Below are 25,819 nucleotides of genomic sequence, written 5' to 3'. Positions count from 1 at the left end.
CCTCTCCATCTCTGGATTGAGGGGCATGTCCAGATACAGGTTGAAAACCTCCTTGCTCTCTGTCTCACTCAGGAAGAAATGATCCACCTCAATGAGAGAGACCTGTGCAAACTCCCTCATGTTAGCGCCCTGCTGGCGAATGTAATGGGAGATTACAAATCTCATGACTTGCAGATGGTTGAAGGGTTCCATGGGGAAAGATGGAGAAAGATAATCTGCTGAGTCCTCTTCTGGTCAGTATAAAGAAAAGGGAGCGAGGACTCAAATACAGAAATTAAGATTTATTAGCAAAATTATACAAATAAACAATCAAGGACTTGATTAGCTGGATCAGGTGTGTTTAATTAGGGTTGAATCTAAACTCTGCAGGGCGGAGGCCCTCCAAGAACTGGGTGTGACTAACCCTGTCCTAGAGGTTCGCGCTTCGGGGACGTTCTTATTATTCGCACACACCGTTCGTATTGACTATATGAGCATTTATTACACACACACACACACACACACCATTTTTATTGCTTATTTGAGCATTTATTTTACACACACACACACACACACACACACACCATTATTGTCTATTTAAGCATTTATCACACACACACACACACACACACACACACACACACACAGAGAGAGAGAAAGATCTCACTGTTGATATGAGCATTTATTAAACACACACATATTGTTTTAGTCACAGAAGTTCAGCTGTATTATTAACTTAATGAAGAGACAATAACAGCTCACTGTCACTGTTTATCATGAGTTCACAGCATTATGGGTAGAATCTCTCATCAGTCGATCCTGGTTCATCAACACAGTTTCACTGATGATTCAGGACCAACAGCAAACCCAGGAGAGAGTGGCTGAGTGAATCTGGTCTGGATTGAGTGGATGAGGATCATTGAGTCTCCAGAGACGCTGTAGAAGGACAGAGTTCCTGCACTGTGATCCACATACACTCCTACTCTATTATCTCCACTGCTGAGGGGCTTTACAGGGAGATCAGTCTGTGTGGTATTGTGCCAGAATGCGTAACTGTCAGGAGCGCAGAACAAACTCCAGGACTGATCATTACCTCCAAACAGACACTCAGGACCCCCTCCCTTCCTGCTGATGCTCTGATATGCCACTGATATTAACACACCAAACCCACTCCACTCCACCTCCCAGTAAGAGCGTCCACTCACACTCTCATTACACAACACCTGAGGATAATCAAATCTATCCGGATGATCCGGATACGGCTGATCTGTGTCCGTGTATGTAATCTCTCTGTTCCCCTCAGACAGACTGAGGCGTTTATACGCTGTGTTCTGGTCCGGATTGATCCGAAGTGAATCTGATGGGGAGAAAACACATCAGCATCAGGAACTCTTCATGTTCAGTATATCAGCAGTGTCTCAGTTCAGTGTAATGATCATTCACATGATCAACTCTAAAACTCTTCTGTCATGTTTTCTTTCCTATTCTTCAAAAAGAACATGAACACACTCATGAGTTTTCTGCTTGTGTTCTCAGTGACTTACTTCTTAGTAAGTCTTTCCTGGTCTTGGGATCAGGGTCTGTGGAAATCAACAGACATTAAGAGTGAGATTATCATCAGTGGTGTAAAGTAATGATTTTCAAATACTCTCGTTACTGTAATTGAGTAGTATTTCTCAGGAATTGTACTTTTTAAGTAGTTTAAAAACAGTGTACTTTTACTTTTACTTGAGTACATTTTAATTGAGTTTTATAAACTAATTTCGGGAGAAGCACGCGCAGACAATTACATCTAATTAAACACAGGTGGAGCAGGCTCAGATAATTAAACCGAAATTAAAGGGGGGGTGAAATGCTGTTTCATGCATACTGATCTTTTTACACTGTTAAAGACTTGGAATCCCATACTAAACATAGACAAAGTTTCAAAAGTTAAGGTGGACGTTTGATGGGAGTATTTCTTTGTCAAAAATACTACTTCCGGTTAGTCATAAGTTTCGGCAAGTTTTTTGAGATCATGCGTCCCCATTGACGTTAGTGGGGGCGGAATTTCCTTGTATGGGCCTTACGGACAATTCTACCGGAAGCGCGTGAGAGAGAGCGAGGGAGAGAGCGAAAGCAACAGGCTACCCCCATCAAAGCGCTGGCTTGTAGGATGCTAAACAGGTGATATAACCAGTAGCTACTGACTTACCCACTGATAGGCCGGCGGTCGATCTGTATTAGCACTTTCCTCACACGACGGGCGAATCACTTTCCTCACTGAGCGAATCACTTTCCTCACGCGGCGGGCGAATCACTTTCCTCACTGAGCGAATCAATTTCCTCACCGAGCGAATCCCTTTCCTCACAGAGCGACTCACTTTCCTCACGCGGCGGGCGAATCACTTTCCTCACTGAGCGAATCACTTTCCTCACAGAGCGAATCACTTTCCTCACGCGGCAGGCGAATCACTTTCCTCACTGAGCGAATCACTTTCCTCACCGAGCGAATCCCTTTCCTCACAGAGCGACTCACTTTCCTCATGCGGCGGGCGAATCACTTTCCTCACAGAGCGACTCACTTTCCTCACGCGGCGGGCGAATCACTTTCCTCACTGAGCGAATCACTTTCCTCACAGAGCGAATCACTTTCCTCACGCGGCAGGCGAATCACTTTCCTCACTGAGCGAATCACTTTCCTCACCGAGCGAATCCCTTTCCTCACAGAGCGACTCACTTTCCTCACAGAGCGACTCACTTTCCTCACGCGGCGGGCGAATCACTTTCCTCACGCGGCGGGCGAATCACTTTCCTCACTGAGCGAATCAATTTCCTCAAAGAGCGAATCACTTTCCTCACGCGGCAGGCGAATCACTTTCCTCACTGAGCGAATCACTTTCCTCACCGAGCGAATCCCTTTCCTCACAGAGCGACTCACTTTCCTCACGCGGCGGGCGAATCACTTTCCTCACAGAGCGACTCACTTTCCTCACGCGGCGGGCGAATCACTTTCCTCACTGAGCGAATCACTTTCCTCACAGAGCGACTCACTTTCCTCACAGAGCGAATCACTTTCCTCACGCGGCAGGCGAATCACTTTCCTCACTGAGCGAATCACTTTCCTCACCGAGCGAATCACTTTCCTCACAGAGCGACTCACTTTCCTCACGCGGCAGGCGAATCACTTTCCTCACTGAGCGAATCACTTTCCTCACAGAGCGACTCACTTTCCTCACGCGGCGGGCGAATCACTTTCCTCACTGAGCGAATCACTTTCCTCACTGAGCGAATCACTTTCCTCACAGAGCGAATCACTTTCCTCACAGAGCGACTCACTTTCCTCACGCGGCAGGCGAATCACTTTCCTCACTGAGCGAATCACTTTCCTCACAGAGCGACTCACTTTCCTCACGCGGCGGGCGAATCACTTTCCTCACTGAGCGAATCACTTTCCTCACAGAGCGAATCACTTTCCTCACGCGGCGGGCGAATCACTTTCCTCACAGAGCGAATCACTTTCCTCACTGAGCGAATCACTTTCCTCACAGAGCGACTCACTTTCCTCACGCGGCGGGCGAATCACTTTCCTCACTGAGCGAATCACTTTCCTCACAGAGCGAATCACTTTCCTCACGCGGCGGGCGAATCACTTTCCTCACTGAGCGAATCACTTTCCTCACAGAGCGACTCACTTTCCTCACTGCAGCGCGCTGCTGCACACGTCATTATTTAGCTCCGCTCACACGACACGCCCCCACCCGCTCGGCTTTTTTCGGAAAGACTCGGAACAGCGCATCTTTCTTATATAATTATAAAAAAAATAAAGACTTTTCGGAGATATGCAGGATGCAATGCTACTCTATAGGTACTCAAGATTGACATGACACTGACTGAAACTGAGTGTTTCACCCCCCCTTTAAACAGAAGAGGAGCACATTAAACTAATCAGTTAATCAATGATAGGAGGTATATATAGACAGCCGATTTACCTTCCTGTCAATGGGTGCGTTTACATGCACACCAGTAAGCTGATAACTCCAAAAAATCAACTTATTGAAATAACCAGTTTTCCCCGTTTACATGCAAACCATTAAACGGACAACGCAAGTGAACCGCGTTCTGGGTTCGGGCAAAATTTCCGAGCCCGGAGCCCTCCCCGGACAGCACGCCAAATATGCATAATCTTTACTCTATTTAATTGATGTATGTGTGAACTCGTGAAGTGCTGTATCAGTACTTTTACTGCACTATTTTTCTTAAACCTGCCGTCACTACATTATTATGTTTTTTTCTTCTTCTTCCTGTCAGCCTGATTGGCTAAAACGAATAATCCGTCCTGTGTCACCGTCACACGCGTGACTCCCGGCAAATCAACCATGATAGTGGCCAGTCCAGAGTGAGAAATGCGCGCTTTATGAAGAGGGTTTAGTGCTGGTTACTATAAGTTGAATGAAATCGAGAAATTGTCTTAAACAATTACTAAAACTTGACAGCAGAATATTACATTTTCAATGCATGCATAAATGGTATGTAATCTGTTAGCACTGTGCAAGCTCGCGGTGCCATCTGCTGGAAACTTCATTTAGCTTGATTGTGTGCCAGGCTTCATTTACCGATTGTCACTGTTAGATTTGTGTCTCTTACATCGATTTTGTTTAACATGTAAACACACTAACCTGCTTTCTGTCGGCTTATTGAAGTGCATATTTTAATGTAATGTGTTCTTAAAATTGTAGTTCATGTATATAGCAAATAACTTTAATAAAACATCACATTTATATTTACATCAGGTTTATTTTTTAATTGCAAGCAAAAATAATCAGTGGTGAAAACTGAGTTACTCGATTCTTTTTTCTAAAGTGTATTTTTTAAAGATAAAATATCCATTGATTCTAAAGCAATATGAATGTGTCTTGAAAAAAGAGCTCTTTTTTTACCATAAAATTGTTAATGTACAACGTTTTGCAACCTTTTTTAATTAACCGCAAAAAAACCTTGTGGAACGTAAATTTATTAATTTTATTCATAATTGGATGTATAATGTATTTGTGAAGTTTAAGTGCATGAGAGAGTTATGTATATGCTGCATGACCATGTTGGTATCATATGGCGCAGGAAGAGACTTTTTTTTCATGGTTATTATTTCGTGACATATCCTTGACTGATGGAAATATTCTTTAAAAGGAAAGTGGATAGTGAAACATGTGTAAGCATGAAGTATACATTCTATTTTAACCATATGATGCAAGTTTCTCTACCTTGTAAGGAATTGCAAATCTTGTCAGTGGTATACACTCACCTAAAGGATTAGGAACACCATACTAATATTGTGTTTGACCCCATTTCGCCTTCAGAACTGCCTTAATTATACATGGCATTGATCAACAAGCTGCTGAAAGCATTCTTTAGAAATGTTGGCCCATATTGATAGGACAGCATCAGTTGATGGAGATTTGTGGGATGCACATCCAGGGCACGAAGCTCCCGTTCCACCACATCCCAAAGATGCTCTACTGGGTTGAGATCTGGTGAATGTGGCGGCCATTTTAGTACAGTCAACTCATTATCATGTTCAAGAAACAAATTTGAAATGATTTGTGACATGGTGCATTATCCTGCTGGAAGTAGCCATCAGAGGATGGGTACATGGTGGACATAAAGGGATAAACAGGGTCAAAAACAATGCTCAGGTAGGCCGTGGCATTTAAACAATGCCCAATTGGCACTAAGGGGGCTAAAGTGTGCCAAGAAAAAATCCCCCACACCATTACACCACCACCACAAGCCTGCACAGTAGTAGCAAGATGGCTCCATGATATAGCAAAAAAACTAATAAAATAAATGTTTTATATATATATATATATATATATATAACGTCTCGTTTTATATATATTGATAACGTCTCGGGTTATGACTATAACCCTTGTTCCCTGAGAGGGAACGAGACACTGCGTTGTCGAGTGGGTTAGGTGCTGTGCTGTGTCATGACGTAGTAGATGATGGCATAACCGGAAGATACAAAATGACGCTGACACACACACACTAGCTTGTTTGCGATGAAGCGAGCGCTCTGCCCATGATAGGTGTGGCGATGAGACACAGTGTCTTGTTCCCTCTCAGGGAACATAGGGTTATAGTCGTCGAGTGACAACACACTGGGAACGAACTACCCACTATGCCACACCGTGATCAAGCTCGTCCTAGTGTGAAGCTGGGAGACCAGACACACTTTGGACGCGAGCACTCGGTCGCCAGGCATCGCCAGGAGTTGGAGACTGTAGAAACATATGAAGGTGTGTAGGGGTGGCCCACCCGGCCACATCGCAAATCTCCAGAACTGAGAAGCCAGAAAGGAGGGCCACCGAGGAGGCCATGCCCCTGGTGGAATGAGCCCTCACAGCAATCGGTGAAGGCAAATTGTGCACCTGAAAAGCAGTGGCTATAGCCTAGACAATCCAATTGCTGATTGTCTGTTTTGACGCAGACAGCACTTTCCTGGGTGAGCTAAAGCACTCCAACAACTGGTCTGACTTCCTCCACTGGGAAGACCTCTCCAATAAACTCTTAGAGCTCTGACTGGCAGAGCAGGTGCAGTCTTCCCTCTTCCACCGTCACATGAGGTGGAGGATGGAAGGCCTGAAGAACTACTGACCGTGCAACATTAGATGGCACCTTGGGCACATAGCCCTGCCTAGGATGTAAGATGGCCTTCACTCCGCCAGGGGCAAACTCCAGGCAGGTTGGCATGATAGCCAATGCCTAGAGATCCCCCACTCTCCTCAGAGAGGTGATAGCAAGGAGAAAGGCCACCATGAGTGTCAGGTTCCTTGCCTCGGCTGACTCCAGCGGCTCAAAGGGGGCCTCAGCCAGCCCTTCGAGCACCACTGCCAGGTCCCAGGTTGGCACTCTGAAATGAGCCACAGGCCTCATCCTCCGAGCCCCACAGAGGAGTCGTACAACCAGATGGCACCTCCCCAGCAGTCCATCACCTATAGGTGAGTGGAAAGTCCCAATGGCAGCCACGTACACCTTAAGCGCGGACGGGGTAAGACTGGCAGAGAAACGATCTTGGAGAAACTCTAGCACTGAAGCCTTCGAGCAGTAACCGGGTCCACCTCACGCTCTCTACACCAAGTAGGAACCAAATTCCACTTCAGGCTGTACAGTCTCCTGGTAGAAGGAGCTCTGGAGCTGAGAAGGTCTCCACAACACCTGTTGACAGACCCTCTCCTATCAACTGGGCCCCCTCAGGGGCCAGACCTAGAGGTTCCACAACTCTGGCCGGGGGTGAAATATGTGCCCCCCTGCCTGAGAAAGCAGACCCCTCCTCAGACAATAGCTTCCCCTGGGACCACAGGTGGATCTGATGTGCCAATCTGCATAGAGAGTGTGACTTAAGGCCCCACTGATGATTCAGGTACAATACTACGGCCCTGTTATCAGATCATATCAGGACATGGGCCGCGGAGGTTCAGGAAAAAGCTCCTCAGAGCTTTGTAGACTGCCAGCATTTCCAGGCAGTTGATGTGCCAGGAAGAATGCTGGGTCCTCCACGGACCTCTCGCAAAGCAGCCTCCCATTACAGCGCCTCAGCCAGTGAGGGAGGCGTTGTTTCATCTGTTTTCTTCAGTTGAATCGGTTTTCTGGCAACATGATGCTTCTAGCACTGGCCCTTGGGACAGAAACCAAGGTTTCTTCCATATGACAAGGGGACAAAGGCATATGCACATTCCCTGATCATACGGAAGGGATTTCCCCTCAGGGAAAACTCCTTAGTCCTCACCCACTACTGTAGGGGTCTCATGTGGAGCAGGCCGAACAGTATCACTTTGGATGCTGCTGCCATGAGACCCAGCAGTCTCAGGAACTGTTTCAAAATGTGGCTGTGGAATAGCCTCATTGCAGAGACTTCCGCCCGTATGGGCTTGACACGCCCGGGGGACATTGGGGCCCGCATCATAGTCGAGTCCCATACAACTCCCAGGAACGTAGTCCTCTGGGACGGCATCAACGCGCTTCGTGATCATCTCAGCCCCAAGCACCTTATGTGAGACAGGGCGACATCTCGATGCCGTAACACCAACTCTCGCAACACGGATGCCCTGGGGCCTGACGGGCGCCAGTTCTGCATCCATGCGCTTTGTAAAGGTGTGAGGGAAAAGAGCTAGGCCAAAAAGTAAGAAGCAGGTACTGGTATGCTTTGCACCCAAAACCAAACCTCAGGAACTTTCTGTGGGCAGAAAGAATGGAGGTCGGAAATATGCATGCCTAGATCTATCGTGACAAACCAGTCCTTGAAATGGATCTGACTCACGATGGAATGGAGAGCATCTTGAACCTGAATCTCCTCAGAGAATGGTTCAAGTACCTCAGATCTATTATGGGACGCAACTCCCCCATCCTTTTTTGGGAACAAAGTAGCCTCCATAAAAGCTGGACTCCCTGTCTGGCGAAGGGCCTCCTTTACCAACAGGGAGCACACTTCCTGTTCCATAACCTGCCACTAGGGTGGGCACACCACAGTCCAGACCACACCGATGAACCTCAGTGGTGGAACACTAAACTGCAGTCTGTACCCTTTGCTCGCGGTACGCATGGCCCGTGCAGATATAATCGGGAGGCATAACCATGAGCCGAGATATTCTACTAGGGGAACCAGCCTCTCAAGGCTGGTCTCTGGTACCCACTGAGCCTCCTGCCCGACCCCCTGAAGCGGCCACCCGACAGAGCTTAGTCAGGGAGTAATTTCAGTGTGCGAACACGTTTGCTGCCCAACTGCAAGTCTTCTAGAGGCTGCTGGAGCAGCATGCATTCACTGGAAATCAATGTGACCCGAGCGTCGTAGAGGGCGGATCGCACCCTCGACTTCCAGTAAACTCCTCGGAGGAGGCAACTTCGATTGCTATCTGGAAGAGGGGACTTCATCTAAATCGACAGGGCTCCGATTTAGAATCCCTTTTAGATGAATATATAGACAAGTAAACTCAATTTGGATGATAGGCTGATAATAACTTCTCAAAGTCAGATAAATTCCATTTAATTCCTCAGAATTAAATGCCACCATAATCACCCATCAATGAACATGGTCTGAATGATAGACTGAATAAACATATGTAACTCCTCAAAGTCAGATAATATTTAATTAAATTCATCCATAATCACCAGCTATACTATTTTAATATTTATTCATACGGAATCGTCATTGTGGTGTGACAAGCAGCGGGGCGAGGGACCGCGAGAGCGGGCCAGTGATGAGTGTTCATGAGTGCCAGCTGCATGGCACACTGGTCTCGTCTCGCGGCCATGTGACGGGAGCATAAAAGGAGGGGCAAGGGCTGCGGAAGACGAGAGGACCAGGCCTGGACTTTACATTATGTTTTATTATGTTTAGGTGGGCAGTCGTCCGTGAGGGGCTGCCCGCGGTTTTACTTTAATTTATTTTGAATTAAAGTTTGTGAAACGTTCGCCGGTTCCCGCTTCCTTCCTTCCCATCTACGAACTTCGTTACAGTCATCTACACGCTGCCACTGCAAACGTGAGATTGGATCCATTTACAACATATTTGGCTTTCATCCCTCGAGATGAAAGTCCACAGGTGCGAGGCTGAAACACCGGATAAGCGCACGACTGTACACATCGAGATATTTCTTAATAAACACAGCCAGCATCCTCAGGAGCTGACTGCATGCCTCAAACCAAATAGTATCACATGTACACCGATCGTGTGTGTTCACTCTTATTTTATTGCATATAATCTACACGCACGGCAACGCAAGATGGTATGCATTATGAAGTGGCGAGCTCTTGTTACTACTTTACTCCCTCGATGCTGAGCACGTCTGATTCCTCGGAATCAAACTACTCAAGTATCTGTTTCTCCACCCGGGGGAAGAAGCCGCAATGCGGGCTTCCGCATGGGGACAGAGAACACCGGGTCACTACAGACAGCCCCCTCGAGATCTTCCCGAGTGCCCTTATTTTATGAATGAAGTGGCATGTTGGGGCTTTAACGTCACCTGCCTTGATGCTGTGCACGTCAGACGGCTCGAGCATTGGGTTTTCCACCTCTGGGGAAGAAGCCACAGCGCGGGCTTCCACATAGGGAAGGAGAACATCTGAACTGTCAGTGAGGACTGAGAAGGTGCCTCAGCAGTCCCAAGACCCGCTGACAAGTTAATTTGCGAGCTCACTGATCTATGCCGCCGCGCTGCCTCAACAGACGCGGGACAGAATGATTTTGAATCTGTACCTGTGATATTGTTCATAGCACATCCACATTTTGTAACATTTCAACCTTACCTGGATATGTTGTGTTTCCTTTGGTGTTTTCATTTAAAACTTGAAGCTTATCAGGTTTGGGTTGTAGGGCTTCCTATTTTTAGAAAAATGGTTCATAAAATCATATACAAAGATTTTTTTATGCTTAATCTCATGAAATACATCTGTTTACACTTCCCGTTTTGTCTGAGGGAGTGCACTTACCTGTGCATTCACCACAGCTAGGGTTGCCAACACTAAACATGTACAGTAGATCCAACTCAGCTGCTTCAGGGACATCATAAGTGCCACCATCTTGGAATCGTCAAAAAGGAGACCTGTGTGAATATCAGTGAAGGTCATTGAAGGAGATGCATACCACAACCTTGTCTTGTCAAATTTAAAAGTGCTGGCTAATGCTAATCATAAATTTTCTAAAATTATTATTCACGTCCCAGCTAAAGGCTTTTTGCTGTGGCCCCCTCCTTGTTAGGCTGAGTGATGAGATACTTAGCAGGCTATCATCACTAGGTGTGTAACGATTCATCTATATACACCGATGTATCGATTTATATTCCTATGATCCAACTATATGGATCTGTGCTCGGCAAGTTGGCCTTCCGGAAGACATATATTGATCTAATATCGTTTTAAAAGGTAATCAATCGATTGTATCGATAATAGGAAATAACACATTTGATTTAAGCACGTCAGACTTTATATGGATGTTTTTTCTTAGCACTTTTAATGGTAAAGGCGTTAAACGTTACTCAGTCTGCCTATATGTGACACCAGCAGCGCAAAGAAAACAAAACATAGCGCAGACAGGATTTGTCATGACAGTGGATGACAGAGAAGCCAACGAGCGAGAAATGATCAAGCCACCATTGCGGTCCAGTTTGCGGAAACACTTTGGCCTTAGTAAAGATGGAGATGTTCTAAATAAGTCGCTCGCTGTTTGTAGTAGTAGATGTTGGTTGCACTTTATTTTTGATATTAATATTGTAATATTTTTATGTTGAAAAACAAGCAGAATTAACAATAGTAGTAGTATGTTGGTTGCACTTACTGTACTTTTATTGAAAATGAGAGCAGAAAAGTTTAACTTCCTAGTTAATTCAACCAAAACTGTTGAGAGAGGCAAAAGCAGATTTCTTCCTTGAAATAATTAGAGATGCCAAAGGGAACAGTAAAAGACTATGGAAAAGCATTGACAAACTCACTGGAAAGGAGAATCCCAAATATGATAGCATGCAGCTTAGAATCAATGGAAATATTGCAAGATATACAAGATTATAGCCTAGCTGTTGCTACAAATTTTAATTTTAATTTAAATTTTTATGCATTGGTTCAGAATTTTCCAGAGATCCACCCCCAGCACTCCTTAGTTTGTGATAGTTCTGCCTTTTCCTGTTTAACACTAACAATTGATATAAAGACTGGAAAGGTCCTCTCAACCCTGTCCAATAGTAAAGCAAAACACATACTTGATACTGTCTTCCTAAAAAATCATAAAGAATCTAAAACCTCTGCTATAACTAAAATTCTAAACCGTAACACTTTATTTGAAGGGGTGTGCATAAGACTGACATGACACCTTCATAATCATGACATGATGAGTTTTATGCATGTTTATGACAACTTTCATTAGTGTCATTCGCTCAATTATGTTATTTTTAAAGGGGGGGTGAAATGCTGTTTCATGCATACTGATCTTTTTACACTGTTAAAGACTTGGAATCCCATACTAAACATAGACAAAGTTTCAAAAGTTAAGGTGGACGTTTGATGGGAGTATTTCTTTGTCAACAATACTACTTCCGGTTAGTCATAAGTTTCGGCAAGTTTTTTGAGATCATGCGTCCCCATTGACGTTAGTGGGGGCGGAATTTCCTTGTATGGGCCTTACGGACAATTCTACCGGAAGCGCGTGAGAGAGAACGAGGGAGAGAGCGAAAGCAACAGGCTACCCCCATCAAAGCGCTGGCTTGTAGGATGCTAAACAGGTGATATAACCAGTAGCTACTGACTTACCCACTGATAGGCCGGCGGTCGATCTGTATTAGCACTTTCCTCACGCGACGGGCGAATCACTTTCCTCACTGAGCGAATCACTTTCCTCACGCGGCGGGCGAATCACTTTCCTCACTGAGCGAATCAATTTCCTCACCGAGCGAATCCCTTTCCTCACAGAGCGACTCACTTTCCTCACGCGGCGGGCGAATCACTTTCCTCACTGAGCGAATCACTTTCCTCACAGAGCGAATCACTTTCCTCACGCGGCAGGCGAATCACTTTCCTCACTGAGCGAATCACTTTCCTCACCGAGCGAATCCCTTTCCTCACAGAGCGACTCACTTTCCTCATGCGGCGGGCGAATCACTTTCCTCACAGAGCGACTCACTTTCCTCACGCGGCGGGCGAATCACTTTCCTCACTGAGCGAATCACTTTCCTCACAGAGCGAATCACTTTCCTCACGCGGCAGGCGAATCACTTTCCTCACTGAGCGAATCACTTTCCTCACCGAGCGAATCCCTTTCCTCACAGAGCGACTCACTTTCCTCACAGAGCGACTCACTTTCCTCACGCGGCGGGCGAATCACTTTCCTCACGCGGCGGGCGAATCACTTTCCTCACTGAGCGAATCAATTTCCTCAAAGAGCGAATCACTTTCCTCACGCGGCAGGCGAATCACTTTCCTCACAGAGCGACTCACTTTCCTCACGCGGCAGGCGAATCACTTTCCTCACTGAGCGACTCACTTTCCTCACGCGGCAGGCGAATCACTTTCCTCACTGAGCGAATCAATTTCCTCACAGAGCGACTCACTTTCCTCACGCAGCGGGCGAATCACTTTCCTCACTGAGCGAATCACTTTCCTCACAGAGCGACTCACTTTCCTCACGCGACGGGCGAATCACTTTCCTCACAGAGCGACTCACTTTCCTCACGCGGCAGGCGAATCACTTTCCTCACAGAGCGACTCACTTTCCTCACGCGGCGGGCGAATCACTTTCCTCACTGAGCGAATCACTTTCCTCACAGAGCGAATCACTTTCCTCACAGAGCGACTCACTTTCCTCACAGAGCGACTCACTTTCCTCACGCGGCGGGCGAATCACTTTCCTCACTGAGCGAATCACTTTCCTCACCGAGCGAATCACTTTCCTCACTGAGCGAATCACTTTCCTCGCAGAGCGAATCACTTTCCTCGCAGAGCGAATCACTTTCCTCACTGCAGCGCGCTGCTGCACACGTCATTATTTAGCTCCGCTCACATGACACGCCCCCACCCGCTCGGCTTTTTTCGGAAAGACTCGGAACAGCGCATCTTTCTTATATAATTATAAAAAAAATAAAGACTTTTCAGAGATATGCAGGATGCAATGCTACTCTATAGGTACTCAAGATTGACATGACACTGACTGAAACTGAGTGTTTCACCCCCCCCTTTAATGCAAAGATGACATTATTTGAGATGTCTTAGTTATGACAACTTGACATAAACCATTACATCATAACCTGTCAGTGTCTTTGTCATGACAACTTGACATTACCAAGACAACATAACCTGGCATAAACATGACATAGCAAATTAATTGATCAAACCTAAGAAACTACTTAGCTTTATGGGTTAACATTACATTAAGCCCTTAAGCCCGAAGGGTATTTTTAGAGTTTTTTTTTTTTTTTTGTCTGAATGACATACACAACTTTAAAGAATCATAACTCCAAAACTATAGCAAGGAGAGTCAAATGGTATCATTTGTTATCAAACTTTTGTATTATATGTGGACAATAATGCTGAGAAACTGCTGATAAAAGACAATTTAAAACAATATTTTTATTTATTTATTTTTTTTACATTTTACAAATATGTCTTATTTGACATTGAATAACTTAGAAGGAAATATAGCATGATGCCCCCACCCCATATGTGTTCTGCATCTGGATCAAATGTTGTGTTGATAGCATAAAGTAATCAATAGTTTCAGCATTGGGAACAAAGGTAGCATTTTGTTCAATCCTTGACATTCACAAATTTAAAGATGCATAACTCAAACTATAGCAAGGAGTGTCAAATGGTAGGTATTGTTTGTTAGAACACTTTTTATATTAAAAAAATATATATATTTTTTTATTACATTTGGACAATCTAATGCTGAGAAACTGCTGATAAAAGACATATTTTATTATAATATTAGTTATATTATATGTTGGAGTTAGCGTATGTCACGTCATTAGGACTGATGGTCTACACCTGTGCTAGAGCTGATGCTGGCAGATTTAATCAGCTCCCTTCAGTTATCATGGCACGCTCTCTCCCCTTGTGCCATTTTGTTGTCGTCTTCATTATTGTTTTGTTGTCGCTTTGGTCATGTCTGTTACTTTATTACTCTTACTTTAATAAATGTTATTTATTTTTGCATCGATAACAACATGCCATCTCCTTCTTTGTCGTGGCTTGAGAGCCGCCCGTGACAAATGGGGGCTCGTCCGCTCGTCCTTTAACTTTAGATAATTCCTGCTTTTTGCCAACATGATTTGAAAGCGTTTTTGTTGCGTTCGGATATTATTTGTTTGGACGTGTTGCTGTATAGCGGTAACAGTGCTATGTTCTATGCTGTTTCTAAAAAGGTAAGTGACTTTACAAATCTTCTCGTGGGGAGAATTGTGTTATTCTTGGTCCCTTTTGGAATACCGGGACTTTTATTATGACGGGACGGGACACAGTCGCCGGGCGCCTGCACAGATCCGCTCTTCCGGTTATGATTTTGAGGTAATGTAGCTCTGTTTATCATATTAGATACATTTAAGTGTGTTTAAAACGATGTTATGACTTTACTCCGTGCATTCACTTGTTCACACTGCTAAGAGTAAAGCGCTCCTGCCAAATAAAAGCCGAAACCCAGGGCAGATATGACGCAATTGACAGGCGACTCCCTCAAATGCAATGTTGAAACGTCCCTGTCCTCAGTTAAAATAGCAATTTTCTCACAATTTACAAATAGTTGGAAACTTCTGGGATATTGTAGGTACTCAACTGAACAAAATATATAACACTGGCCTAGTGGTTTTTGGATATTTTACTGCAAAAATACTACATAGTGCACCTTTAATGTGGTTAATTCACTATATTTTGCCAACTTGCGCCTTTAGATATCTACCCGACATCATCAAACGTTATTCTAACATGAGCCCCTGTGCCGTCTCCATTCCCAGAAACGTCATGCCTGGTATCGTTGTAAAGCTCTCAGCGCTGTGTATGAGACCATCTAATCCAAATATGGCCATTTCCATTTTAGATCTAACCAACCGCGAAAGTTTGTAGCCGAAAATCACATCTGATTGGCCGATGTGAATTTCACACTACGTCATATGTGTTGCCGGCTGCCGCTTCCTTGTGTATTCTCCACCTGAGAGAAAATGCAGACAACACCGAAATAAGCTCATAAACGGTCACAGAAAGGACAAAGTAGATAGAGCTGATGAAAAGAAAGTAAACAACAACAGATTAGACGACGAAACCCTGTCAGAATTAGATTCTAATAGTTATAGATGGACATACAACAAACAGGGACAGTTTTTGCCGTTTTTGTGACTGTTGTTATGAGTGTTTGTTAAGGTAGTTCTCTTCAGCATAAGGCGTTTGCTATTATTAATGGATTAATTTATGAATTTACATGTGTTGTAAATGTTATACAGTCCCTGACAAAAGTCTTGTCGCTTATCTATTTTCTAGAAATACCTGATATTAACCTGACTTTTAATTAATCAATTGGTGTTAGAAATAGCTCATATGAAAAGCTAAAACCCTCCCAAATGATGTTTAATGCACTGAAATAAATAATTTTCACAGAAGAAATATTTATCATTTAATCAAGACAGAAAGGTCAAATTTTGGCAAGACAAAAGTTTTGTCGCCTATACAGAAATGGAACAAATTTACTGCAAATACAAAAATATGTCAGTAAATTAAGTTGTGGTGCTGTGAGATCCAAATTTAATATCTTGTATGACTTCCATGAGCTTGAAGGACTGCATCCATGCGGTTTGGCAAGAATGCATACAATTTATTGATGAAGTCATCAGAAATAGCTAAGAAAGCAGTCTTGCATGCCTCCCAGAGTTCATCAATATTCTTTGGTTTCGTCTTCCATGCGTCCTCTTTCATCCTACCCCACATATGCTCAATGATGTTCATGTCTGGTGACTGGGCTGGCCAATCCTGGAGCATCTTGATCTTCTTCGCCTTGAGGAACTTTGATGTGGAGATGGAAGTATGCGATGGAGCCCCGTCCTGGAGCCCCGACCTCACTGTTTTCTGGGTGAATCTCGGATCCATTCTGGCTCCAGTAGGTCTCCTGCAATATTTGCGGCGACTGTGGTGTAATTCAACTGAAGATTCATCTGAAAATCCACCTTCTGCCACTTTTCCAGCGTCCATCCTTTTAGCAGGCTGTGGGCCTTGGCAAATGCCATACAGTTTTTCAATTGTCTTTTGTTTAGTGCTGGCTTCTGGGCACTGATTCGACCATGGAGGCCATTTCGAGGCAGAATCCGACAAACTGTTCTGGTTGACACAGGGACTTCAGGTGACCAGGTCTCGTGGAGCTCTGCTGCAGTGGAAAATGGGCTGGACTTGGATTTTCGAGCCAACAAACGGTCCTCTCGAGCAGTTGTCTTGCGGGGTCTGCCTGACCTGGGCTTGTCAAAAACGTCTCCAGTCTCTTCAAATCTTTTTTTTATCCTCTGTACTTGACGCTGAGACACATTGAAGGTGTCTGCCACATCAGCAGTGGATCTGGTCTTCAGCCTCTTGATAATCAAAACTTTAGTCTCAGGGTGAATCTTAGGCATGTTTGCAGAGGTCTAGTTGCAGTTGATGTGAAGGTCTAGCGTACTGGGGTTCTTTTTATACACACTTGAGACCTAATTGATCCATTATTAGTCACAGGGGAAGCTCATATGACAAGGTGACAACACTTATGTCTTTACAAAAATTGACTAAATGGGCTTTACCAAGCTGTGAATATTAGAATACTTTCTTTTTAAGTTTAGTTTTTCACTGAAACATTATCACAAAAGCTGGTGGGATTAAAATGAGCCATTTCTTGTAAAAATATCTTGATTAGAAATATATTTCAGCGGCACTTTAGGTCAATTTGTACACAAGCGACAAGACTTTTGTCAGGGACTGTACACTACTGATATTAATGAAGTGAATATATATTTTGTTTTTAGGTTGGGGGAAATGTATGCAATTATACAATACAAAACTTTAAAGGCTGTTTTCTCAAAATAAGTTCTCACACTCAGAGTTAGATATTTCCACTTCAGTAGCATCTACAAGCACAAACTTTTCCAGTCGTATGCTTAACTATATTCTGAAGGCTTTTACTGAGGAATTTGTTGATATATATATATATATAATTCCTATCCTGAGTTATAGGTCTTTTTACCCCAAAAAAAACTTTTTACATTCCAATTTCCAGATTTTGTTTTTGGAAATATATGCAAATGAGCGTATATTTAAGTATAAAAGGCCTCATTTGCATATTAAAACATTAATTTATACAAAGCTTGTAATACATTTTGTTTTCATATGTTTATGCCAGTAATAAACTGGAGAAGTTTCATAGTGATATCTTGTAATTTTAAAAAAATCCATATTCACCAGTAGTGTCTCACCTTAAAATACCCTCGCCAGTAACCAGACGAAGAATAGTGGTGAGTTATTTAGTTGATTTTTCTATAGTTAGATGAAGTGGAACCTTTTATTCCTCCCACGTGAGGTTTGTGAATCACATTATATATTAATTGTAGCGTATATTTTAGGGGAAGTATGTTTAATCTTGTAGAAGATTTTAGTTCTCCTTCTGAAGCATAACCTGAGTCGTTTACAAAAGATCATTTATTTGAAATGGCGTATCATTATGAAATCGAAATTGTAGATAAGAGATTAAAGGAGGTTACAATTAGAGAGACAATTAAAACAAATTTGATAGAACAAGCTATATTAGTTGAAATGTCCGATACAACTACTGCTAGTCAAACTAAACCACATGTTGGCTCTTTAACTTTTGAACAGCAAAGAGAGGTTGTTGCTGTTACAGCTTGAACATGAGCGTTAGCCCAGTAAGGAAGGTACACTGCTTTTACAGTGCGTGCTTACTGGCAGGGCTCAGGAAGTTTACTCTGCTCTTTCACTCGCAGACTGTAATGATTATGACCCTGTTAAAGCAGCAGTTTTGAAGGCATACGAGTTAGTATCAGAAGGGTACAGACAAAAATTTAGAACATTATCCAGAGGTGTTAATGTTGCTCATGTTGAGTTTGTTAGAGAGCTCAGTACTGCATTCAATCGCTGGTGTATGGCATCTGAGGTAACCACATTTGAAGAGTTGAATGACTTAATTGTGCTAGAAAAGTTTAAAAACTCTTTACCTACTCTTATTGCAACCTATATAAATGAGCAGAAGGCTGACACCGCAGCTAAAGCCGCAAAATTAGCTGATGATTATGTTTTAATGCACAAGAGTTTTGTGTTTCGTAAAAGGGACACATTTTTTTAAGATAAAGGAGATCGGATGTCCAGAAATTTCATTCCATGACCTCTGCTCAGCCAAGGGTAACCTCTGATTCTACCGTAGTCAAACCATTCTCCTTGCCTGATGACTTTTCTGTTTCTTCTTCAGAATTGATCCTGGAGCAAAAGCTTGATTCTTCTCTCCATCGATTGTTTGAGAATGTGATGTCTTCTGATGAGATAAGGAATGTTGCTCGTGGTTATTATTTGCAGGATTGAATGTTGGAGCAGAAGTGGACTCTTCATGGTAGTGATTTTGCTGGGGATCCTATCATGCAGGTGGTAGTTCCAGAGAAGTAGCGTTCACTGGTACTGCAGATTTCCCATGATAAACTGGCAGGTCATTTAGGGGTAAAAAAGACCTATTACAGAATCCTTTGTCATTTTTTTTGGCCAAAATTGAAGAAGGATGTGTCGCAATATATCAAGACATGTCATACTTGTCAACTAACAGGCAAACCAAATCAGAAGATCAAACCTGCCCCATTGTGTCCTATTCCTGCTGTCAGTCCGCCGTTTGAGCACCTGGGATTGGGATGTTAGGGATTCTGAGCCCATTTGCCAGAATTTTAATTGGGTGTCTTCAAATAAACTCTTACATCTTAATGCAGAAGTTCAGCATATGCTTGCTCATGATATTGCACGGCCTTCATTTTCTAGTTGGGCATCTCCCTGCTTGCTTGTAAATAAATCTGATGGAACTTATCGGTTTTGCTCCTACTATAGTAAAATAAATAGAGTAACAAAACCAGACTCATTTCCACTGCCTCGTATTGAGGATTGTGTTTATCGAGTTGGGTCGGCGAAATTTGTAAGCAAGTTCGATCTGCTTAAAGGCTATTGGCAAGTTCCATTGACCAAAAGAGCTCAAGAGATTTCCACTTTTATCACATCCGAGAGGTTTTTCTCTTATAGTCTCAGAAATGCGCCTGCAACCTTTGAGCCACTTATGAATAGGGTTGTTTCTGGGTTAAAGGGAGTGGCCATCTATTTAGATGACGTAGTAGTTTTCAGTGATTCATGGGAGCATGGCCCGTGGTTGCTGAGGATATTGGAGAGTATTACAGCGTGGTGGGTTCTTTCTAGTTTTGGGAGTTATCGGCTGACGTGTTTCATAAATGTCCACCCTTTTTTCTATGGAGGGGGGTGTTATGCACCAGTATGGATCATATTGTGTGGGTTTGGTTGTCCTTTGTTTCTTTTCTCGTAGGTTGGAGTTAGCATGAGTGACGTCATTAGGACTGATGGTCTACACCTGTGCTAGAGCTGATGCTGGCAGATTTAAGCAGCTCCCTTCAGTTATCATGGCACGCTCTCTCCCCTCGTGCCATTTTGTCGTCGTCTTCATTTTTTTGTTGTTGACTTTATTACTCTTCCTTTAATAAATGTTATTTATTTTTGCATCTTTAACAATGTGTCGTCATCTTTGTTGCGGCTTGTTAGCCGGCGTGACAAATATATATCAACTCTTGAAATATATTGAAATATATATCAACTCTATAGATCAACTCTTAACGAGCGCTGAGTTATTCATCTGCACCGGAGTGTACCGCCCGCGGGCGCCCCCTGGCTGCTATACAAATTAATATGGCCATGTTATTCAAAACTGCATCGATCAACGGTGAACAATATCTTGAGATCTACTCAATGGATTATATTGATTTTTGGACTCATTTCGCCACGAGCCACAGGGTTAAATATGGTTTTATATGTCTGTGTTTTTTACTCTCATAGTGGCTCTCATAGAAATACACCCTATTGACATGCATTATACAAGCAACAGCTGGAGTTAAAAATCTTAATTTGTGTTCCACTGAAGAAACAAAGACGCCTACATCTTGAATGCCCTGGGGGTAAGCAGATAAACATCCCATTTTCATTTTTGGGTGAATTATCCCTTTAACCAGTACCGCTGCTGGCCGCCTTGATGCCCTATGCATCATAAGGTTATGATGCCCGCGGGTGTCGCGTTCACGTATTTGTTGCCCCCCTGAGCACTTGGTGCCCTACACGCAGCTCGTGATGGGAGCGGCGGCGGCACTGCCTTTAACGACCTTTCATCTGTGTGTAATAATGTCGATTTAATAATGTATGCTGATGATACTGTGGTATATACTCATGGGAAAAATGCAACTGAGGTTGCAATGAAATTAACTAAGAAAATGCAGAAGGTTATTGAATGGCTAAATAACTCCTGTTTGATCTTAAACGTTGGAAAGACTGTAACCATTTTCTTTACAAACAGGTGCAAACTCAGGGATTGTCGTGAAATCTTAGTAAATGGGCAACAAAATAAAAATGTGGATGAATTCAAAGATTTTGGTGTTACCCTTGATAATATTCTTAGGTTTAAAAAATATGTTTAAAAGTTGAGTAACACAGTGAAATTTAACTTCATAAACTACAGACACATAATAAACTCTATTACTGTTGAAGCATCACACACATATTTAAATGCAATGATTCTCCCACATCTTTTCTATTGCATGACAAGTTGCATGTAAACTAGCATTACAACCACTTGAATCATTATATAAAAGTGCTCTTAAGATTCACAACAAAAACGCGTCAGTATCATCACTATCGATACTCACCAAGCCTAGTGTATTTTAAATCTTGAAAATCTAATAATGCACATGAATGTATGCTATTGTTTAAAATCATTGATACTACTACTACTCCTCCTTTAAATGTCCATACAATGGTTACACTCTGCTCAGAAAAATCAACAAGAGCTACCTGATCAGTTACCAGGGGAGAATGCAGTATTCCTAATCTTTTTGTTTTGTTGCCATAAATCAATGGAACACACTTCCAACAGAGCTTAGTATATGTACAGAATTTAAAACATTTTCATGTCACACAAAACATTGGATGCTGGAATTTTTTTTAATTTTTTTTTTAAATTTTTTCACTTGTTTTGCCAGTAGCTCATAATAAGCATTACAACTCATTCTGCCAGCACGGGTCACAGACACTAAAATAATAGTTAAAATATAATATAATAGTTAAATATAACCTTGCACTTTCTAGTTTCTCCAGTTTCAACTTTATGGTTTCTCAACTTATTACAGCCATCCTATACTTTTCCTTTCAGTGAAGATGTAGATTGATTTGCTGTGAAGCTTTGCTCAACCTTTACTCCAACACATTCACACGGACACTGCTTAAGATCACATCTTACCTGCAGTCTCTGTTCTTGATATGGTGAGTCTGAAGCTGATCAGAAATCTGTAGTGATTTGTATAGTCCTACTACTGAAGAAATGCCTCATGAAAACATGCAATGTCAGGAAATGTTGAGAAGGATTGGAGGGGGGAGGTCAATGCCCCTTTTACCTTGAAATGCTTTTTGGCAGTACACAATCATTTTATGACTGCGCTGCGGAACGGAGAGTCTGATATGCAAATCTTGTCCATTGGCTCATTTAGTACACACTCGAATGCGATATTCCAGTTAATCGGTTCACTTCTGACGTACGTCGAGAGTGACCGACTGAAAGGGAACTGTATAAAAGGTCAACTACAGTATAGAGTCAGTCATATGGTGCACTGTATAGATATTGGAAACACTATGTTTTTTATGTTATGTAAGTTAGGTAAGGTAAGTGTATTTTCTAATGTGGCATCTGTAGCCTGTGTTACTGTCGTTAATTCAGCAACAAGGGTGATTTGAAACATGTATCTTGCATTGAGAGTGTAAAAAGTGCTTGCAAATCACACTGTTGTGTTTCAGTGATTAAACCAAATGTGGTCATTACATAATACAATAATCTTGTGATCATGTAAAATGACAATATGTATAAATATAGCTGCAAGCAGCAATACCAGGTTCAAGTGCAAATAAGCCAATATGATGTGCCAACATGACTGAGAGGGTTAGACCAACTGCAACAATGAGCAATTAAAGGCATTTTAAGATGATTTTGGGCAAAAGGGCAGAAAATGCATTGCAGTCTATGTGAATTTCATGTTTTGTTCTATTATAACGCCACCAAGAGGCTATGGGAGAAAAACGCTTAACGTGTAATTAAACGCGTTGCGTTCATATTCTGGGCTCATCTGATTTTTTGTGCATAGTATACTTCATTAATATGATATTTCCTGAGTTTGGTGTGTTTTTAACACTGTCTTAGTGCATTAAGCCACGTTAAGCGTTTTCTTATAATGGTTTTCTATGGGAGAAAAACGCTTAACGTGTAATTAAACGCGTTGCGTTCATATTCTGGGCTCATCTGATTTTTTGTGCATAGTATACTTCATTAATATGATATTTCCTGAGTTTGGTGTGTTTTTAACACTGTCTTAGTGCATTAAGCCACGTTAAGCGTTTTCTTATAATGGTTTTCTATGGGAGAAAAACACTTAACGTGTAATTAAACGCGTTGCGATCATATTCTGGGCTCATCTGATTTTTTGTGCATAGTATACTTCATTAATATGATATTTCCTGAGTTTGGTGTGTTTTTAACACTGTCTTAGTGCATTAAGCCACGTTAAGCGTTTTCTTATAATGGTTTTCTATGGGAGAAAAACACTTAACGTGTAATTAAACGCGTTGCGTTCATATTCTGGGCTCATCTGATTTTTTGTGCATGGTACACTTCATTAATATGATATTTCCTGAGTTTGGTGTGTTTTTAACACTGTCTTAGTGCATTAAGCCACGTTAAGCGTTTTCTTATAATGGTTTTCTATGGGAGAAAAACACTTAACGTGTAATTAAACGCGTTGCGTTCATATTCTGGGCTCATCTGATTTTTTGTGCATAGTATACTTCATTATTATGATATTTCCTGAGTTTGGTGTGTTTTTAACACTGTCTTAGTGCATTAAGCTTCGTTAAGCGTTTTCTTATAATGGTTTTCTATGGGAGAAAAACACTTAACTTGTAATTAAACGCGTTGCGTTCATATTCTGGGCTCATCTGATTTTTTGTGCATAGTATACTTCATTAATATGATATTTCCTGAGTTTGGTGTGTTTTTAACACTGTCTTAGTGCATTAAGCCACGTTAAGCGTTTTCTTATAATGGTTTTCTATGGGAGAAAAACGCTTAACGTGTAATTAAACGCGTTGCGTTCATATTCTGGGCTCATCTGATTTTTTGTGCATGGTATACTTCATTAATATGATATTTCCTGAGTTTGGTGTGTTTTTAACACTGTCTTAGTGCATTAAGCCACGTTAAGCGTTTTCTTATAATGGTTTTCTATGGGAGAAAAACGCTTAACGTGTAATTAAACGCGTTGCGTTCATATTCTGGGCTCATCTGATTTTTTGTGCATGGTATACTTCATTAATATGATATTTCCTGAGTTTGGTGTGTTTTTAACACTGTCTTAGTGCATTAAGCTTCGTTAAGCGTTTTCTTATAATGGTTTTCTATGGGAGAAAAACACTTAACGTGTAATTAAACGCGTTGCGTTCATATTCTGGGCTCATCTGATTTTTTGTGCATAGTATACTTCATTAATATGATATTTCCTGAGTTTGGTGTGTTTTTAACACTGTCTTAGTGCATTAAGCCACGTTAAGCGTTTTCTTATAATGGTTTTCTATGGGAGAAAAACACTTAACGTGTAATTAAACGCGTTGCGATCATATTCTGGGCTCATCTGATTTTTTTTGCATAGTATACTTCATTAATATGATATTTCCTGAGTTTGGTGTGTTTTTAACACTGTCTTAGTGCATTAAGCCACGTTAAGCGTTTTCTTATAATGGTTTTCTATGGGAGAAAAACACTTAACGTGTAATTAAACGCGTTGCGTTCATATTCTGGGCTCATCTGATTTTTTGTGCATAGTATACTTCATTAATATGATATTTCCTGAGTTTGGTGTGTTTTTAACACTGTCTTAGTGCATTAAGCCACGTTAAGCGTTTTCTTATAATGGTTTTCTATGGGAGAAAAACGCTTATCGTGTAATTAAACGCGTTGCGTTCATATTCTGGGCTCATCTGATTTTTTGTGCATAGTATACTTCATTAATATGATATTTCCTGAGTTTGGTGTGTTTTTAACACTGTCTTAGTGCATTAAGCCACGTTAAGCGTTTTCTTATAATGGTTTTCTATGGGAGAAAAACGCTTATCGTGTAATTAAACGCGTTGCGTTCATATTCTGGGCTCATCTGATTTTTTGTGCATAGTGTACTTCATTAATATGATATTTCCTGAGTTTGGTGTGTTTTTAACACTGTCTTAGTGCATTAAGCCTCGTTAAGCGTTTTCTTATAATGGTTTTCTATGGGAGAAAAACACTTAACTTGTAATTAAACGCGTTGCGTTCATATTCTGGGCTCATCTGATTTTTTGTGCATAGTATACTTCATTAATATGATATTTCCTGAGTTTGGTGTGTTTTTAACACTGTCTTAGTGCATTAAGCCACGTTAAGCGTTTTCTTATAATGGTTTTCTATGGGAGAAAAACACTTAACGTGTAATTAAACGCGTTGCGTTCATATTCTGGGCTCATCTGATTTTTTGTGCATAGTATACTTCATTATTATGATATTTCCTGAGTTTGGTGTGTTTTTAACACTGTCTTAGTGCATTAAGCCACGTTAAGCGTTTTCTTATAATGGTTTTCTATGGGAGAAAAACGCTTATCGTGTAATTAAACGCGTTGCGTTCATATTCTGGGCTCATCTGATTTTTTGTGCATAGTATACTTCATTAATATGATATTTCCTGAGTTTGGTGTGTTTTTAACACTGTCTTAGTGCATTAAGCCACGTTAAGTGTTTTCTTATAATGGTTTTCTATGGGAGAAAAACACTTAACGTGTAATTAAACGCGTTGCGTTCATATTCTGGGCTCATCTGATTTTTTGTGCATAGTATACTTCATTATTATGATATTTCCTGAGTTTGGTGTGTTTTTAACACTGTCTTAGTGCATTAAGCCACGTTAAGCGTTTTCTTATAATGGTTTTCTATGGGAGAAAAACACTTAACGTGTAATTAAACGCGTTGCGTTCATATTCTGGGCTCATCTGATTT

General features: G+C 41.9%; 1 protein-coding gene across 1 annotated transcript; it reads right to left on the bottom strand.

Annotated features, from left to right (window-relative positions):
• Window positions 1–642: 642 nt before the first annotated feature.
• On the bottom strand, window positions 643–22,155 carry LOC137038366 (tripartite motif-containing protein 16-like). Its single transcript, XM_067412850.1, has 5 exons — window positions 21,995–22,155; window positions 10,444–10,556; window positions 10,261–10,333; window positions 1,524–1,559; window positions 643–1,336 (listed from the first exon to the last, which is right to left on the bottom strand). Exons 2-5 carry the CDS (start codon window positions 10,531–10,533, stop codon window positions 807–809), a joined length of 729 nt encoding a protein of 242 aa, XP_067268951.1. The 5' UTR covers window positions 10,534–10,556; window positions 21,995–22,155; the 3' UTR covers window positions 643–806.
• Between the last annotated feature and the right edge of the window lie 3,664 nt (window positions 22,156–25,819).

Source organism: Pseudorasbora parva, chromosome 13 (genome assembly GCF_024679245.1).
Source record: "Pseudorasbora parva isolate DD20220531a chromosome 13, ASM2467924v1, whole genome shotgun sequence".
Classification (NCBI taxonomy): domain Eukaryota; kingdom Metazoa; phylum Chordata; class Actinopteri; order Cypriniformes; family Gobionidae; genus Pseudorasbora; species Pseudorasbora parva.
The sequence above is the reverse complement of the archived record's forward strand: the minus strand, read 5'-3'. Positions and strand labels throughout refer to the sequence as shown.